Source organism: Rhinichthys klamathensis, unplaced genomic scaffold (assembly GCF_029890125.1).
Source record: "Rhinichthys klamathensis goyatoka isolate OS25496 unplaced genomic scaffold, OSU_Roscu_1.1 h1tg000062l_1, whole genome shotgun sequence".
In the NCBI taxonomy this organism is placed as follows: Eukaryota; Metazoa; Chordata; class Actinopteri; order Cypriniformes; family Leuciscidae; genus Rhinichthys; species Rhinichthys klamathensis.
In genome coordinates, this window is record NW_026606606.1 from 626,289 (window position 1) to 644,493 (window position 18,205).

The 18,205-nt window shown below is 39.9% G+C and overlaps 1 protein-coding gene across 2 annotated transcripts in view; it reads left to right on the top strand.

Moving 5' to 3' along the window:
* The window catches only part of bltp3a (bridge-like lipid transfer protein family member 3A), a 54,452-nt gene extending 36,519 nt beyond the window's left edge, over positions 1–17,933 (top strand). Inside the window, exons 11-21 of one of the 2 annotated variants that reach the window (XM_056249767.1) lie at positions 29–177; positions 3,118–3,268; positions 3,590–3,783; positions 8,754–10,015; positions 11,269–11,453; positions 11,541–11,686; positions 12,972–13,128; positions 14,100–14,365; positions 15,144–15,252; positions 15,336–15,421; positions 16,398–17,933. In XM_056249767.1, coding sequence (XP_056105742.1) covers positions 29–177; positions 3,118–3,268; positions 3,590–3,783; positions 8,754–10,015; positions 11,269–11,453; positions 11,541–11,686; positions 12,972–13,128; positions 14,100–14,365; positions 15,144–15,252; positions 15,336–15,421; positions 16,398–16,508 — 2,816 coding nt within the window. In that variant the 3' untranslated portion in view covers positions 16,509–17,933. The remainder of the gene's footprint in view (positions 1–28; positions 178–3,117; positions 3,269–3,589; positions 3,784–8,753; positions 10,016–11,268; positions 11,454–11,540; positions 11,687–12,971; positions 13,129–14,099; positions 14,366–15,143; positions 15,253–15,335; positions 15,422–16,397) is intronic. The other variant, XM_056249768.1, reaches the window with a different exon arrangement.
* Positions 17,934–18,205: the final 272 nt, after the last annotated feature.

Consider the following 18,205-nt stretch of genomic DNA (forward strand, 5'->3'; position numbering starts at 1 on the left):
ATTTGAATTGGTCTTGTTTTGTTTTTAGCAGACGGGGAATCACTGTCTAATTTCAGTCCTGAGCGGACTCCGACCTCGCGCCGGACATCAGCAGCCGCCCCGTCCTCAGGAACCGCACTGAAGAAGCTTCGCTCCAGCTGTATGGTGATCCGCGTGGACGATCTGGACATCCATCAGGTTCGAGACATCTACTGCACAAACATACAAAAAGGTTATTGAGACACACGGTTGACAGTGACAGCCTTTATATGCTTATATGCAATGCAGATCAAAAGTCAATATTCTCATAAAACTTCTCCATTTTAATAAATCCATTTTCTCGTTGCAACATCACCTCTTTTCTCACAGTGTCTGAAACGGTTTGATAAAGAATTCGCTCTCTCTAAACCCCTCCTTTCCGAAAACCTACTCTACTCTGATTGGTCTGATGCTCCAGTCTGTTGTGATTGGTCTACTCTGCTCTGATTGGTCAGATGGCCCAGTCTGTTGTGATTGCTCTGCTCTGCTCTGATTGGTCAGATGGCCCAGTCTGTTGTGATTGCTCTGCTCTGCTCTGCTCTGATTGGTCAGATGCTCCAGTCTGTTGTGATTGGTCTACTCTGCTCTGATTGGTCAGATGGCCCAGTCTGTTGTGATTGCTCTGCTCTGCTCTGATTGGTCAGATGGCCCAGTCTGTTTGTGATTGGTCTTCCGCTTACAGCATGTGTTGGAAACCAAACGCCCATTACCAAATCTGAATTTCAGCTCTTCCGCAGCACTTCATACACAGTGACTACGTTTACATGCAGCCAATAACCCGTTTAAAACCGGGATATTAGCAATAACCCGGTCGCGAACGGCCATGTAAACACCGGCAAAAACCTGAATATGCTCATATCCCGGATTTTAAAAACCGGGATATTATACCTGGGGTACCCCTTTTCTAACCCGAATTTTTGGTCATGTAAACGCGCATCGGCATATCCCCATAGTGATGTGTGTTCTGCGCATGTTCTATTCGCAAGGAATCTTGGTCTTTTGAGTAGAGAAACTTCTCGGCGCATACAAAAACCCGCGTGCAGTGTACCGGAAGTAAACATGGCGAGACGCAGCACAGCATACTTTTGGAGCGAGGTCAGTAACGTTACCAGCACCAAAGCGCAAACAAAGGCGATCGCTATGTGCCCCAAACTATTCATTATCCGCGTGCTGCTGTTGTTGTTGTCTTTGGATACAGGAAGAAGAATCGTAAATGACGCATATTGCGTCTTAAGGTTGTCCGTACGTCCAGACGCTAACCGCGCGTCGCGTTTACATCGGGATATTGCAATTCCATGTATACAGGAGTAACTCTCTCTGCTCACGCATGTAAACGGGTTATCCCTAATGTTTCAGAAACCCGAATAGGGACCTTAACCCGACCTTAACCCGAAATTTGGCTGCATGTAAACGTAGTCAATGATACGAACCGTAATGATGGCACCGGTTTTACCATATCAATTCCAGCCCGTGTTCTCATCCTTTAAAGTGTATCAAAGTGGGCTGGCATTATGCAAATGTGTTACAACCCTACGTAGGTTTTAGCAAGAAGCAAGACTGGAATTACTGACGACTCGTTTCAGCAGTTCCGAATCGATTCTTTCTTTTAGGAGACAATAACTTTATTTGTTGTGGACTTTGATGTTTAAATCTTTGCAGACCTTTTACATTCACAAACAGCTATATTACACACTACATGAAAGCAATATTTGAAAAGGCATAATAGGGGCACTTTAAAGTTATATTTACAAATATACAATTGAATTGCCAGGTTTAAATTAGATTTTAAATCTCAGATGTGGATAATGTGTGACTTGAACAACACTGTAGATGTCTAAGCATATTACAGCAAACCGTTTATTATAAAAGCCTGTAATTATGGGTACTTTTGTTCTATTATGCATAGACTTACACTGAGACTGCTAAAAGAGGAAGTATGCATTTTGTTATTGCTTTTCCTTACCACAAGCTTGTTTACTCATACTTTTTATGTGACACACAAGTCAGTTTGATCTAAATTAGTCTCGTCTTGCAAAAGAAACCTGCTTATGTCATCCCTTTTTCATCACAAGGAGAAAGCAGCCTGTGATATGTTGCCGATGTTATGGTTTGGTTAACTACGCTCATATCAAATTGAGCACAGAACTGGGAAGTTCAAGTACAAAAAATGTATTTGAAAATTTTCATTGAGATTACATGGTATTTGTTAAATGAGAGTAAAGAACAATAGCCTCAACAAGACCATGTGAGACTTTAATTTTTAACATGATGCATCCTTAGGGCTTTTACATGTCATCAGTGCTGTCAGTTATGATATAATGCATGTTTTCTTGTGTTCACAGTTGTCTCAGTAGCTCAAAAGAGACCGAAGTGTTTACTGTTAAAGCTATAACTCAAAGTTGAGTTATCAAGGGTGAATAAACAGATACAATGTGGGAATATAACAGCACTAGATAAATGTTACATGTATGCATTTAGCGCTCACTAAGTATAAAGTTATTCAACAGCTCGCTTTTGGAACTGAAATTGCCATTGCTAAATTTTCTGGCACAAACAAACCTAAGTTACACTATCGGTCAAAGGTTTGAGGTATTTAAGATTCTTTCTTTTTTTTCCAGTTTGAAAAATTAATACTTTAATTCAGCAAGGACACATTCAAGTGATCAAAAGTGACAGTGAAGACTTAAAAATATATATATTTTTTCAAATAAATGCTGTTATTTTGACATTTCCATTCATCAAAAAGAATCCTGAAAAAAAAAAAATATATATATATATATCACAATTTCCATGAAGCAGCTCAACTGTTTTCAACATTGATAGTAATAAGAAATGTTTCTTGAGCAGCAAATCCTCATATTAGAATGATTTCTGAAGGATCATGTGACACTGAATCCTATAGTTATGATGCTGAAAATTTCAAATAGAAAAGAGTTATTTTAAATTGTAATAATATTTCACATTTTGGTCAAATAAATGCACCCTTGGTGAGCACAACATGAAAATGAAATTGCAAAAGGAAAGATTATGTGGGAAAGCCAGGAAGCTGAAGTCCACAGAATGTGTATGTTTGTTAGTAAAACACATCTGTTTGTTTAGGTGTCCACCGGGGGCCGTCACAGCAAGAGAACGCAGTCTCTCCTCTCCTGCAACCGCAAATCCCTTCATCTCCCAGAAAACACTCCTGCAATTCACCTTCAGTTCACTGAATACTACTTCCCTGATAAGCCTGGACTTCCTGGTGTCTTAGGTAGGATTTTTCACATTCATTGATCACTATTGTTAAAGGTGCTAAATGTAACTTTTCTTCTAAAATGAATCCTTTTTTATTGCCTGTGTGTGAAGGGGTTGTAATCACACATTACAATGATCCACTTGTCGGGTTTTGCTATTACCTCTGAAGGCCAGTATTGCTATTTCTATAAGTCTCCGGGTCGGATTTTCTGCAAAATCCATCGGATGCATGTCATTTATATTTACAAAGTCACATCCAGAATGAAGTTTGATCTGTCCTGCTTGGAAAGAGTTATCATTTTTGTTTTCCACCCATTGTCCCATTCTCTCTCTTTAGTGCCCTGCTCTAATCTTTATGCCCAGCTGAATGGTCTGCAGCTGTGTCTGGATGCTCCAAGCATCTTGTGGATGACTCTGTTTTCACGGGGTCTACACAGGACCCTAGATCAGGTCAAAGCCTTTTACCACCTCCAGGACAGCAGCAAGACAGATGAACACATCGATATCCGCCTGGATGCAACACAGCTGAAGGTAAACCACGAAATCTGACAGGCTTTGAAAGGAATGTCATGTATGGATCTTGTAAAGAAGCTTGTGGTGCTAGACATTTGATCATCTGGTGTCATTTACACCTGAATGGTTTATAGTTGTGATCAGAGGTGGAAAGTAACGAATTACAATTACTCGCGTTACGTAATTGAGTCGGTTTTTTGTGTACTTCTACTTTTTTAAGTAGTTTTTCAAATCTGTACTTTTACTTTTACTTAAGTACGTTTTGTCTGAAGTATTGTACTTCGCTACATTTGAAATCATATCCGTTACTGAGTAAAAAATAATTATACAAGGGAGAAAAAAAAATCACTCTCCGGAAACAACTGCATTGGTTGAAGGGCGGGAGAACAAACGCGCAAGAAAGGTGACGCAGACCCAGCTGAGCTGAAAGCTGAAAGTGAAGCGCCCTCGAATTCTTGTGAAGCGAATTATGGCCAGTATGGAAATACTTTGTAGAAAAAACGCGTGGTTGTCCTCGAGGATAGATATCCAATTTGCAAAAAATGTGGACGCAAAGTGGCTACAAAAGGAGGATACATAGGACACCATCCCTCCTGCAGATAAAGGTAACTTAGGCTATGTCCCGATTAGTATAACTTAAGGCCGAATGACTTACGTGATGCAGAGGGAATCCCGGAATCCAGTCATGAAAATGGAATTTACAACGCAGATGTCACGTAAAACACGCAAAATAATGGATGGATGAATACATGGAAAGTAGAACTGTGCAATAAATCCAATCGCGACATGGTCTGTGAATAGTTAAGCACAAAAATACTGCATGTAAATATATAACCTATTTGTTCTGCTGAGCTGCGCCGCTTTGTCTACTACATACTCAAGTACGCGTAACGTTCATGGTGTTTTCAGCGTCTCACAAACCATTTGAGGATATGAATTCATGAACATTTCCAGAGCTGCTCTGAGAGAACGCCTAATGAGCATTTTCATAATTGAGAAAAACCATTGTCAAATAAACTTTGAAACAGGTCTTCACTACAACATGTCAAAATAAAAGTACGTTTTACTAGGAGAAATTCTAACCGAAATATATTACTATTGTAGGCATAGCTACAATAGAACGTACTTCTCAAAATAATAATAATAACAACAATAATAATACATTTTATTTAAACATTATTTAAAGGGATATATTTTTTTGTCCATGGTTTCATTTAGTAAATCTGTTTTTGCAGCGCTTCTCCAAAAAATAAAAGGACACAAGTTTAAATTTACATTTGATTACCACCGTTTTTGATAATATATTTGGATTAAATCGTTAAAAGAAACATTAATTTTCTGAATAAAATACATTTCATAGGATTATATAATTCTTAAACATTTTAATAAATTATTAATGTTAAAAAATAAGTTGTTAATCTAATTCATTATCAATAATTGAATTTAATTGATTAGACATGTTTTATTGAAATTTTAATAAACAAAACAAACAAATGGTTTCAAGTTTGTTATAGAAAAAGCATTTTTTCAACCAAAAAAAACCCCTGTTTTCATTAATTTAACTGTCATTTTAACTGATGATAATAATAATAATAACCATAATTTAATAATTCAGTTTATTTAATAATTCATTAATACTGTAAACCGTGATATTTTCTGAGACATTATCATACTGTGAAAATCTCCTACAAGCCTACACGGGAGAGTCCCCCACCCCACCCCCGCTGTTAAAAAAGTAACTCAGTAACTTTTACTCTGAGTAAATTTTAAATGGGCTACATTTTACTTTTACTTGAGTAGATTTTTAGACCAGTACTTTTACTTGTACTTAAGTAAAATTTCATTGAAGTAGTAGTACTTTTACTTGAGTAGAATATTTTATTACTCTTTCCACCACTGGTTGTGATCCCCTCCAATTATATAGACCTTATGAGCGCAGACATCTTTCGAATTTTGTGTTTGAACTTCCGATTTTTGCGTTAGCTCTGTACTTTTCTATGGCACCACTGTCAAAGAGTAATTAGCTAGGGAAGGTGATTTGCTTATTGTAGAGGTAATGAAATTTATCATGGGCATTGTAATGTTTGAAGTGGATGTCATAACAAAAATGTCAGTAGACCTTAAAGATTTTAAAACGAGCGGTTCATTCATAAATCCATAAGATCTTACCTTCATGCTGTGGAAATAAAAACCACTAGAACGAACATTACGAGTGCAGCGCTGAAAAGGGGCGGGGTTACATAAGGTCTATAGAGCTTAAACACCTGATTGGCTTCTGCATTCAAGAGATCAACAAACATGTTTGTGATTGGCTACATTTCTCAACGCTGCAAAAACACGTTGTAAATAAAAACGTTTGATGTTCTCCTGAGCGCAAACACAAATATGCACTGGGGGCGTTTACCAAATCCGTTTAGTCAATATTATATTAGTATAGTATCAACTGAGGGTGCTCTTGCTTTCGTTTGAGGGTGCTTGGCACCTTCTCGCACCCCCGCAGAACCGGCCTGTATAATTCACTCTTCTTCTTCTGAATCAGTTTTTGGTTCGAACATAATATGGCTGAATTAAACTGATATTTCCACTTGCCATTGTGCAGCGTTTACTACAGTTGACAGAGGGGATCAGGTAGTCCGAACTGGTGTGAGTGAGTGGAGGTGGGGACCAATTAGCATAGTTCTGCGCATATACTTAATGAAGTAAGGGTGTAGAGTTACATTCAAGCTATTTTAAGTTATGAAGAAATTATTTTCACAGGAAAAAACATTTACATATGTAGTGATTATCAAAGATGAGTTTTAGGGGTGAAATTGTTGACTGCAGGGGGACTTTAAATCCCAATCTAAGAGTGGGTTGCACCAATAAGGTATTAAGCTTAAATCTAGATTAAATGCCCTTTCACCCTGAGCACAACGCAATAAAGCTAAGCAAATCGCCGACGAACGGCACTTTCACAATGAAGGCGAAACGATTGATTGCCTTCTGCTAATTCACGCCTGCACGATAGGTGGTTTTGACCAAGAATACATTTTTCCTCATGTATGGGATGTATATGTTGTGCGGTGAGACATAACTTAAAACTATTTTAACTGTTTAAATGTTTTTAAAGGGGAAGCACATCTCCGTAGCCTGGAGTCGGTTCACTCTCTTCCTATGCTACTTGATCAGACCTTTATTTAACAGTCTTTCTACATAGCAGTTTATAAAGACAGTTGACAAGTTTAATTCGTTCATCAGCAAGAGCTACTAATGTCAGAGAGAGAGAGTTTCTGGTGGTCAAAAAAAAAGGAAATGAAATATTAAAGCAACACTAAGGCCGTGTGTTCACCAAAGCGTTTTTCCACACGCCTGGCGTATATTTTCAATTGTTTTCAATGGGAGCGCCGCGATTTTAGAACGCCATGAGCACAACGAGGCGCTGGACGTTTTTTTCACGCTGAAGCGCTGAGAGCTCGGCGCTTTTTACTGGTCGCCGAGAGTTGAAAAATGTTCAACTTTGGGTAAATGCAGCGCTCATCACTGTCACTTTTTACCCAGCCGTCCAATCACAGTGGAGGAGGGGCGGGACTAATACCACACCGACCAACTGTCACAACATTATTTCTGTACAACGACATCAACTGGCAGAGCTAACCGAACAAAATGGATGAAAAATAAATTTTTAGTATGAAACAAATTATCTGCGAAATCAGTTACAAGTAAACTATGCTGCGGATATTCTGTATCATAGCAACGAAACGTCTCAACTGAAAAAACGCTGCGCTGCCAAAACGCTCTCAAGCGCCCAAAGCTAGGCATTTTCAGCAGAGCGTCTAGCGTTTTCAGCTGGCTAAAACGCTTTGGTGGACACACGGCCTAAGTAGGATTTTTTTACCTTCAAATAATGTTTCCAAAATCGTTTCAGTGGTTCATCAAGTCATGACATGGTGAAATGCACTTAAGCCACCGCTTTGCGGTCCTTTATCTGGTATATCCACGCTATGTAAGATTGCCAGATCGGGTCACGTTTCTGTAGTTCTAATGAGGACAATTCCGCTTCCAACCTGTAGGGCGACCGCAGAGGAAAAGTTCCTTGGTGTTGCTTTAACATTGTTACTGTTTAATTAGAATGGCGAATCCATTATGACGGAGAAAATTAATCATAGATGAAGGTTTTAATCACAAGTTAGAATTGTAATCCTCTGTGTTTTAAATTAAAGGAGAACTCCGGCGCAAAATGAACCTTTGGTCTAATTACACATTGTTACCTAGTCAACCGTTATCTGAGATTTGTTTTCATGATTATCGAATGTAAATAGTTTTATCTCTACAAACAGTTTAGCCTATAAAGCTAGTATAACGCTAGTATATTGGGCATAGTGTAATGACAAATAAAAATCGCTTGTTAATACCACTAACAAGGCTGAAAATAGCCCCACACTAGCACGGTAGCATAATGAGGGTCCCTACCTTCAAACCGAAGCATTGAGAACTTTGTCAGTGTCCAGACAGTTTAATAAGAAGATATTTTAAACATACAGTCAACTTCGCATATACAGGCAGAAGCCATCTTTGAAATACAGTCTTTACCAGTCGATCTACGAACGCCGATCCAAGCCTGCTGTTCGCGCTCACCTTATCACATCTTATAGCTCGTTCAGCGATTTTTATTTGTCATTGATCTATGCCCAATATACTAGCGTTATACTAGCTTTATAGGCTAAACTGTTTGTAGAGATAAAACTATTTACATTCGATAATCATGAAAACAAATCTCAGATAACGGTTGACTAGGTAACAATGTGTAATTAGACCACAGGTTCATTTTGCGCCGGAGTTCTCCTTTAAGTGGTGCAACACAACTCGATTTAAATAAAACCCAGATCAACAAATTCTAGACATAAATTTACTTAATTCAATCCTTTTCGGTGCAACCCACCCTTACCCTCTTTGTGATTTTAATAACATTTTGCAAGTGTTTTGGCTGAAACTTATTTTGTTTTCTTCAGCTGGTCATTCCTCTGGAATCCTCCATTATGGATCACCCAGACCGCCCTCAGTCATTGAGCATCAGTCTTCCTCAAATCGTCCTCAGCAACACGCGTCACTCTCCTCACGGTTCCCGTTCGGACCTCAACAGCACCTACAGCAGCTTCTCCGCCTGTCCTTTCTTCCATCCCACAGCTTGCCAACCGTTCCCTCGCGATCAGAGCCTCCTACATCCCCTGCCATCAGCATTCCTTCAACGCTTTGTGGAAAACGAGTCCCTGTCGTTAGAGCACAAACGTCCCTCTCGCTCGCAGGACGTCTGGTCTGTCAGTCTGTCCCGAGTGACTCTAGGCTTTGAGGGTGCTCGTCGAGGGCTCAGAGGGAAAGCCCTTCCCTTTGTGGAGCCCTTTGCCATGTCTTTGTGGTTGTGCCACCCTTCTGCCTTCAAAAAAGTTTCTCATTGTTCAAGTATAGATGGCGATTCAAAATCCCCCACCGGTTCTAGCAAACATCCCCTCCTTGACTCGCCACAGCATGTAAATGACGTCATATCTGATAAATTCGACCAGACCGAGGGTCTAGTCAACTATCCTTTGGCCTCCATCCATATCTTGGCCCAATCGATCACTCCTGTCAAAATGTGGCTCAACCACTACCAATTTGTAGCCCTCTTGCGGATGAAGGACTACCTTGCCCGACTTGCTGGAGATTTGACCAAGGACTTCCAGGGTTTGGGACAATCCACACATAAACCTTCAGATCCTCCTTCGGTTTGTGTCTCGGTCCTGATGGAGGCGATAGAGTTTGCTCTACTTCTTCCTCCTGCAACGTGTGAGCCAGGAGAAGCCCATTCCCCAGTGGAAACGGACACTCCCAGCTTGACGGACTCTGATCTCTCGCCATCGCACCATGGTGGTGAGCCTGGCCTGCTGGAGGACAGTGGGACGCGAGGGAACGAGGATCAAGAAGATGATGCCGAGCAGGAGGGTTCGGTAGAGGAGGCTTACGAAGCCATTGAAGAGGGAATAGATGGACAAACAGGGCAGGATGGTTACGCTCAGGCCGTTGTTCCTGCCATGTCTCCTCTGCTTTCTCCAGTGAATCCTGCATTACTGTCCCGGCATAGCTCCACTTTCAGCTTGGAGGGGGAGCTATCCAGTGCCCTGAATGCCACCAGAGGGGTCACTAAAGATCTCACCAAAGGGGCGCTGTCCATGACGAAAGATGCCTTCAGCCTCCTCAGCCGAGGATCTGGCATGACTAAACTCTTCACTCAAAACAAGTGAGACATTTGAGCCATTTGCATTGTTGTGGTCTTGATCTTAGGATTGCAGATATAGACAAATTATACTGATGCTGATAATCAGCTGATACTGATAATTTTCCTGTACACAATTCACACTTCATCTCATTCAACTGCTAATGAACTCTTTCCATAGCTAATTAAAATAGTTGTAAGGGCCATAAATTCTATAACTTGGCCATGGTTGATTCCATCTGAGGAGCCATTTAATTTGTGATTAAGCTTGAAACAATGTATCATATGTTCTCTGGCCATCTTTTAGATGAGCTCACATACAGTGCACACAGTACATAATTGAAAAGAGCTGATGCTGTTTGTGGCTGTTCTAGTGAATGCTTATATTTTAAGGAAGACACATTGGTCTGTATTTGAAAGTGTTCGGGCATTGTTACAGTAAATGTTCTCATTGTTAGTATGTTATCAGTCTAAAAGGGTCAGTTGACCCAAAAAATTAAGTTATATTATCTTTACTCACTCTCATATTGGTACAAATCCATAAGACTTTCGGTCATCTTCGAAAAGTTTACTCTTTTTGTTATTTTTATTTTACGAAACCGGTGGGATTTCTGTCCTCCATTGAAAGTCCTTTTCACCAAAACTTTGATGCTTCAAAAAGTTCATAAAGACATTGTAAAAGTAATCCAAATGAATCGAACAGTTTGATTCAAGTTTCCTGAATTACGCTTTATATGATGAACAGGTTTAATTTAGGCTTTCATTCACACATAAACATTGATCAACTCACATAATTTGAACACATATATAAATACAGACAACGGCAGCTCAAACGTGCTTAATTGAAAGTAAGAACCAATGAGGTTTGTTCCATGCATCAGGAAAGTCCGATTGAGATTAAGTATGTGCGGTGTTCAATGTTATATTTAAATAAAAGCCTAAATTAAATTATCTGCAGATTAAACCTCTCTATTTGGTTGTGTGGACTTTCAGTGGAGGGACAGAAATCTCACAGGTTTCTTTTAAAATGTCTTTGTTTGTCGAAGCCAAAAGCCTCGTGATCAGCGCTCCGACATGTAGCGCGGTGTACTGTCCCATCTCAATAAAGGCAAAAACGCCAAAAATAAATCTTAAAACAATTATTTGTTTGTGTTTAGAAAATAAACTAAAGTCTTATGGGTTTGGAACGACATGAGGGCGAGTAAATCATGACAGAATTGTTCTACTTTTCCATGAATTAACCTTTTAACGTGTTTAACATGATATGGCTCCTGTAGGGAGCAAAGCTCACGGCCAGAGGATTCCAGTCCCTCCATCATGGGGAACCTGCGGCTTCACTCCATGAAACAGTCGCCTTCCCAGAATTCCTATGACAGTGCCATTTTAGAGGGTAGTCTGGCGGACGATGGCTTATCCATTGACAGTGACATCAGTGAAAACTTTGTCATCCTAATGGACTCTGGTACTGAAGCACTTGTATTTTAAAAGCTATAACGATTATATCTGTCAGTGTCTTTAATTGATGTATATTTGTGTTGTTATGATTCAGAGTCTGGTGTGGAGTCTTTGCGTCCTAATGGTACAGGTGTCCTCTCGGGAAGCTGTGTGAGTCCCGCTCCAGGAACAGAAGGTGGGTCATCCGCAGACCTCAGCAGCTCTCTGTCCCAGAGCATCGAAGACATTGCCCAAGATATGGTGAGTTGTATCTAGTGTAATGACATCTAGATGCCTAAACACCTGCCACTTGTCCACTGCATGGAAGACCTTGAGAAAAGGCAGTGCTCGCGGACTAAAAGTCTGAAAAACAGCAAGGTACTATGTTTTATTTATACTTTTATAAATCATTTAATATTTACCTCAGAGTCAGAGAGCGGCCAATCAGCATCCTTAGAAATGCTTTGAACAACTCAGAACGGTCAGTGGAGAAACACACATAGTTCGTCATAACTTCGTAGGCCTAATATATCGTCCTACGTCCTAATATATCAGCCACCAATCGTGAAAGTACAATGGGCATTTAACTCTAAAACCGAAATCTCATTGGCTGATGTCAATTTCTGACAACGTGATTCGTTCAGATGCATCACGTGACGTGCTCTGACATTTAGATGTGTGTTTTTGACACTTTTTCTGTTCAGTTGAAGGCCATAAATGCTGTGTTATAAGTTGTAATGTGATTTAGGTGGTTTGTATTGTTGTTGCTAATGATTTGATAAGATATTGTGTCTGTAAATAGTTGTTTCCACTAAAAAAAAGTATGAATTCTTACATTACAAATCTTTAAATGCTGTTTTCTCAAAATGAGTTTTTTGTCATTCTCCAGTAGAAACATCTCAGCCTGTGTAGCACCTATGTACACCAAACTTTCCAGTTATACACTTAGCAGTATTCTGAAGATATTTTCTGAGGGATTTGTTTATAAATCATTCCTGGCCTGATTTATGTGACATTTTAATAAAAAAATATGGCGAGAATTGACTTTTTAAGGCTATGGACAGTATATTTTGATTTCCTAGGTAATGAAAGCATATATCCTGAAATCCCTCTGAAATTATTTTTTCATCTTGTGTGTAAACAAATTGAAAAAATAATTTTGCACCTGGCTTTATCATATTTTCAGATCTATCTACCGAAAATATATGCAAAATTATGCATCTTTAATGAGATAATGCCTAATTTGCATAATTAAACATACAAATTTCAAAAACTTGTGTAAGTAATCAACTGAGAAAGTTTCATGGTGATATCTATTATTTAAAAATGTTACCCTATTCACCTGTAGTGTCTCGCCTTAAAGCATATTAAAACATCACATAGACAAACAACATTAAAAGCTGGATTATCACCATATTTAAACTTATTCTACTAAATTGTGCTGGTTTAAAGTCGGCATAAAACAGAAGTTGCGATAGTCTTTTCTTCCCTTACTCTTAGTTGGTTGCATGACTGATCTTTGCTGAACGCTCTGCTTTTATTTCAGGTGTCTGTGTTAGTTGTGTGTCTGAGTCGAATGGAGTGCCTGACGGAGATGCGCGGTGAAGATATCGTGGTGGCGCTGGAAGCCCAGGAGCTTGTGCCTAAACAACAAGGCAACCACAAACTCACAGACCTGCTGGTGGGACTGACACTGATGCAGGGTTAGGATGCTAAATGTGTCCATAATTGTGATTGCAGAAGAATTGTCAGGATGTCATTAAGGCTGTGTTTACACTTCAAGGCATAACCCACACATCCTTCTCCATTCTTTTTGACAGTGTTTTTTTTTTTGTCTCGCCTTTTTACATTAACTTAAGGTAACTCTGAGTTTGCATTTATCGCCCGCCCAAACGTTTCCAGTATTCCATTGGTGATCACTTTCACTACGAGCGCCACGATTGACCCTCGGTGTTTGAATGCCCTTGTGCTAATTCAGCTTTTCAGAAGTCGACAAATGTACATGCGATTGCGGTTATGATATACTGTATGTGAAATGGACAAACAAAAGACGCTTTCAGTTTCTGTGGGAGCGTTTACAGGCCCATCCAACCTGATCTCATGAGAAAACGTAACTGTTTTACGAGGTGGCAATTTTGTGTGATGTGATTTGTACAGAAACTTAAACTTTTTTGAAAAAAGTAAGCTTGAAGGTCCACACCTAAATCTAATCATCAGTGGGATGTAAGCAGATCGTACGGACACATATGAATGAGTTAAACTAAATGAAGCCACTAATAAACCAAAATGAAAAATTGTTCTGAATTGCCATTAGAGTATGTTGGACACGTCTGCTTCATAAGATCACCCTGTTCAGAAAAGCGATCCCTGTTCGCAAATGTGTTGTTTAGGCACAGATCAGGTGATACACCCATGCTACTCATAGTACGTCTCTTTTCACTCCCTGGTTATGAAGTCTGTATTCCAAACCACTAATTATTCACAACACACAGGGTACCGTATATTTATCTTGGCAACAACCCCTAATAACTGCCTCTCTCGCTCTTTATTTCTATGGTAACTGATTCTCAATCTGCTGTGAACATCATGTCTTTGCAGATATACACGCAGTGTGATACTCAGATTTACCACGACATCCTCTCAGAACATCTTCACTCTCTCTCTGTCGCCACAGCTGCTGCTTCCTCTCCTCTGTCTCCGGGCCCCCGCCCTCCCTCCCGCCCCCCCGCAGCGGCCCTCAGGCTAGAGATGGGCCCGCGGGCCGCCAGACACTCTCCTCTCTCCGAGAGCGTGGGGTTCATGGAGATGTGCTTGACAGGGTGCAGGGCAGAGCTCCTGGCTTCTACCTTAAACACACTGGGACCCTTCCTGGAGGACGAGCTCAGCGCAGACCCCCAGCCAATGAGACTGTGGTTACGGGACACTGCCATTACACTAAAGGTCAGAATGAGGGTCAAATAATGGCCACATCTCTCATCATTTCCAGCTAATGGAAGACTAGGGATAACCTTATAGATGATCTGTTATGTGCTTAGTTGTTTACTTTACAAGCTACAACGTCTTATGTAATAAGACAGGACAAAGGTAATGAAGGACATTGTATGTTTTCTGGTCTCTTTTTCCAGCATCTCTTAGAGTCCCCCTGTAATTGTATCCCTTTTGATCACCAAAATGACATATTTAATCGTTGTTTCCTGTGAAAAATTTAACTCTACACCCTTGCCTCATTTAGTATACGCGGATCTATGAATATGCTAATTAGCCCATTTTGTCTTAAAGCATATTAAAACACGACATGGACAAATAAATCACAGGGGGACTTTAAACATATTCTCCTAAATTGTGCTGGTTTAAAGTGAAACATGAAACAGAAGTTGCGAAAGTGTTTTCTTTCCTATTGTGACGTATATGCGAGTGAAATGGCTTCTCGAACAAGAACAAATGTGGGGCGGAGCTTGATTTTGTTCAAGGGGAATTGATTGGATAGTCGTGGTTTGCTATTGGTGGATCTCGTGTGAGTGACAGGTCGCCCCGCCCTCGTGACAGTTAGACATGACGAAGGCATAAACTGAAAAAAAGATGTCCATGGATAAACCGTTTATAATAATAAACACTGCAATATTAGTTTAATTTTATTATTTGCTCTATCATAGTATATCAACTTACTCCAAAACCCCAACTGACTAAATGTTCTCTGGTTTCTCTCTCTTTCTGTCAGGATGATAATCCTCCAGTCTTCCCGACTGCTCCTCAACCAGTTCCTGTGCTCTTCTCTCTGGACGGCATTGTGCTGGAGCGTTTGGATGACGGCATCCTCCGCTTGAGATGTGAGTCCTTCGGGTTTGGGTTACTGCAGCTGCTCAGATGTTGAACTAACGTTTGCCGCCTCTGTTTCTCTCTCACGCATCAGCTGCGCAGAGCCAATCAGGGATTGAGACAGAAGTGGACCAAGAGAGAGCTGACCAATCCTGCTTCAGAGCTGAGGAGATGAGCAAGGTGTGGTATATTAGGAGATTAAATGCAGTGAGACATTGTATTTACCATATTTGGCCTATTAGAACATATCCCTTTTCATTGTAGTTTTCAAATCTCATTTGTGCTTACATTCAATTCAGATATGGCATGTCAAGATGCGTAAGGCTGGACATGGACAAATCAAGGGCATCAAATCTAACGTAATGCATCTTGATGCACCATATTTGAAATAAACAGTGCGAATGAGTTTTGTATGGAAGCCCATTTCTGCCATGTAAGAAAAAATTCTTCTTTTATATTGTCATATAAAAATGATATATTGAGATAAAACGTTAAAAAATTAGGTGAGTCATACAAAAGTGAAAATTATGGGATACTAAGGCATAAATATGAGATTTTGACATGGTCTAAAAAGAAATTCATACTATCTCTTAATTTTGACTCGTATCAACCTTGTCATAATTGACTTGCCTGATAATTATATCATAATTATTTTTGTGAATTTCAACTTTTTGTCAGAAAAGTCTTTTTTTTTTTTACTGAATGTCAGAATTATGACTTAGTATCTCAATTTCGACTTTTTATGTTGTAATTATGACTTTTTACCAAAGCATGAATTTTTTTCTTCTAATCTGGCAAAAATGGACTTTCATAATTTTGAGTGCAAATATTGAGTTCTTTTTCGGAGGAATCAAAATCCAAATTCAGAGCGATAGAGTGATTGTAATTTTCCAGTGCTTGGCTATGATTCCTTTCGAGAACAAGAGAAGACTCTCGAACATCAACCGTGGCATTCGATATCTTAATTACCTTTTTGAAGTCTAAACGTCTTTTATTATTCATGGATGAAGGTGTATTGTTGCAAGTTCAACTTCTCTCTAAAATAGTCTCTTTTTAGTATGTTTGTGTGCTTCAACTGATCATAACTGATATCATTTGTTATTTAATATTTAGTTCAGGATGGATGTAATATGTACGTGTTTCTCTGTTGGTTCAGTCTCTGGAGTCCAAACTCACTGACGTCCAGTCGGCTCTCGAGAAAGCTCTGTCGGACCGAGAGCGCCTGCTACAGGAAGTCAGGAAACACAACCCCTCATTCACCTTATGATGTACAAAGGGAAAGAAACCAGACTTCAATCCAAATGAGGCACAAGCTAACATGTCTTGTAGATAAACCAGAAGAACAAGACCTTCGCCTTTTCTGACTCAAAGTTCTCATCCATCCCTTTCTCTAACATCTGAGTCCAGACGCCATCTCCTCTCTTCAGTCTCTGTGGGCGTCCTCCACCCAGTCTTCCTGTACAGTGACTTTCTCTCTTTGTGACTGAACTACATCGGCTCTCCAAGTTTCCAGTTGGAGGAGGACTGAAGTGAAGCTCTTTCGCTGCCGCAGACCCTGTTTACCGCACAATAGATCATCTCTTCACTTCTGGTCAGCATGCTTCTTGCACATTAGTCATTTTTGATTTCATGACTGGACTATGTAAAGCTTTTAGATTTTATAGACACGTCCGAGTGTTGTTTGGTACCAAGGCTGTGTAGTGCTGGTAGACACAAGCTCTGTTCCCAAACCTAGTGTGAGCATACATAGATTATCGAAAATTTAAATCTGTCTTCGTTTTCAATTTGATGCTGTTTACACCTGGTGTTAAGATGCGTTTTGGTCGATCAGATCACAAGTGTTCGAGGGGGACACATTCCCGTTTACACCTGGTGTTTTAATCCGTCTCTTTTGTCCACTTTCAACCAAGACCACGCCGAACGCTGTGAGTGTGTGTTAGAAATCAGGAATGGTGAGAGAACATTGTGCTTGGTACATTTTTCATCTTTAAACCAAACTTGGGTCTTCAGCCGACAGTTTGAATCCCGTCTGGCTAGAGCTCGTCTCATAATGTTACTCATTAGGTCAGTATGTGGAGAGTAGACGGTCTTTTGTGGCTGTTTGAACACATTCGACCACATGAGCGTTCACACTACTAAAGCAATCCGGTCGAATGTGTTTTCAACTCCCTCTGGAAGCGGTGGAAAGTGGTCAAGCTCAAAGCACTTTAGACCCGTTTACACCTTAGTGTCGTCCACTTGTGATCCGATCGACCGAAACGCATCTTAATACCAGGTGTCAACAGGGCCACTGTCAATTTTTGGGATTGACAACACATTTACTTTCAGGTGTGAGTCTTGAAATCTACCGTTCACAGAGCAACTTACAGTAGCCTCTAATTAAACATTGATCTAATAACTGTCTTAGGCCTATATCATTTATCATTATACCTCAAAATAAACAGCAATTGAATATGGAATTCTTTGAGAAAAGGAATGTATTTTTATACAAACGAATCAATATAGAATTTAATCAAATCTTCGTGGAATCTGTCAATACCCAGCCCTAATATACAGAATATCGAGACATAGTAGACGTGTCGTTAATACGAAAGGTACTCCGCAAATGATGCTGCTCTCAAACATAATAAATCAAAAGTCAAATCAGTCACTTATGAGGTTCCATGACTGTGAGGATGTTGTATTTGAAGCTTACTAGTAAGAGTAGACTGCAAAGCAGCTTAGTAGGTTTAGGGAACAGAGCGACGGATTTGACTAGTGTACTGTGTAGTAAGTTTCTTATTAGCTGCTATTCATCTGAATCAGTGCGGTGTGTAGAGTTGAGCTGATGTGTGTGTTATTGATGAAGGGAGCTGAAACAGAAGCACTTTGACTTGAATGTTCACTGCTATATATCGCCCTTGATCTGAGGTTTAATGTACAACAGATGGTACTTGTATTAACCGACACGTCCTCAGAGTCTCT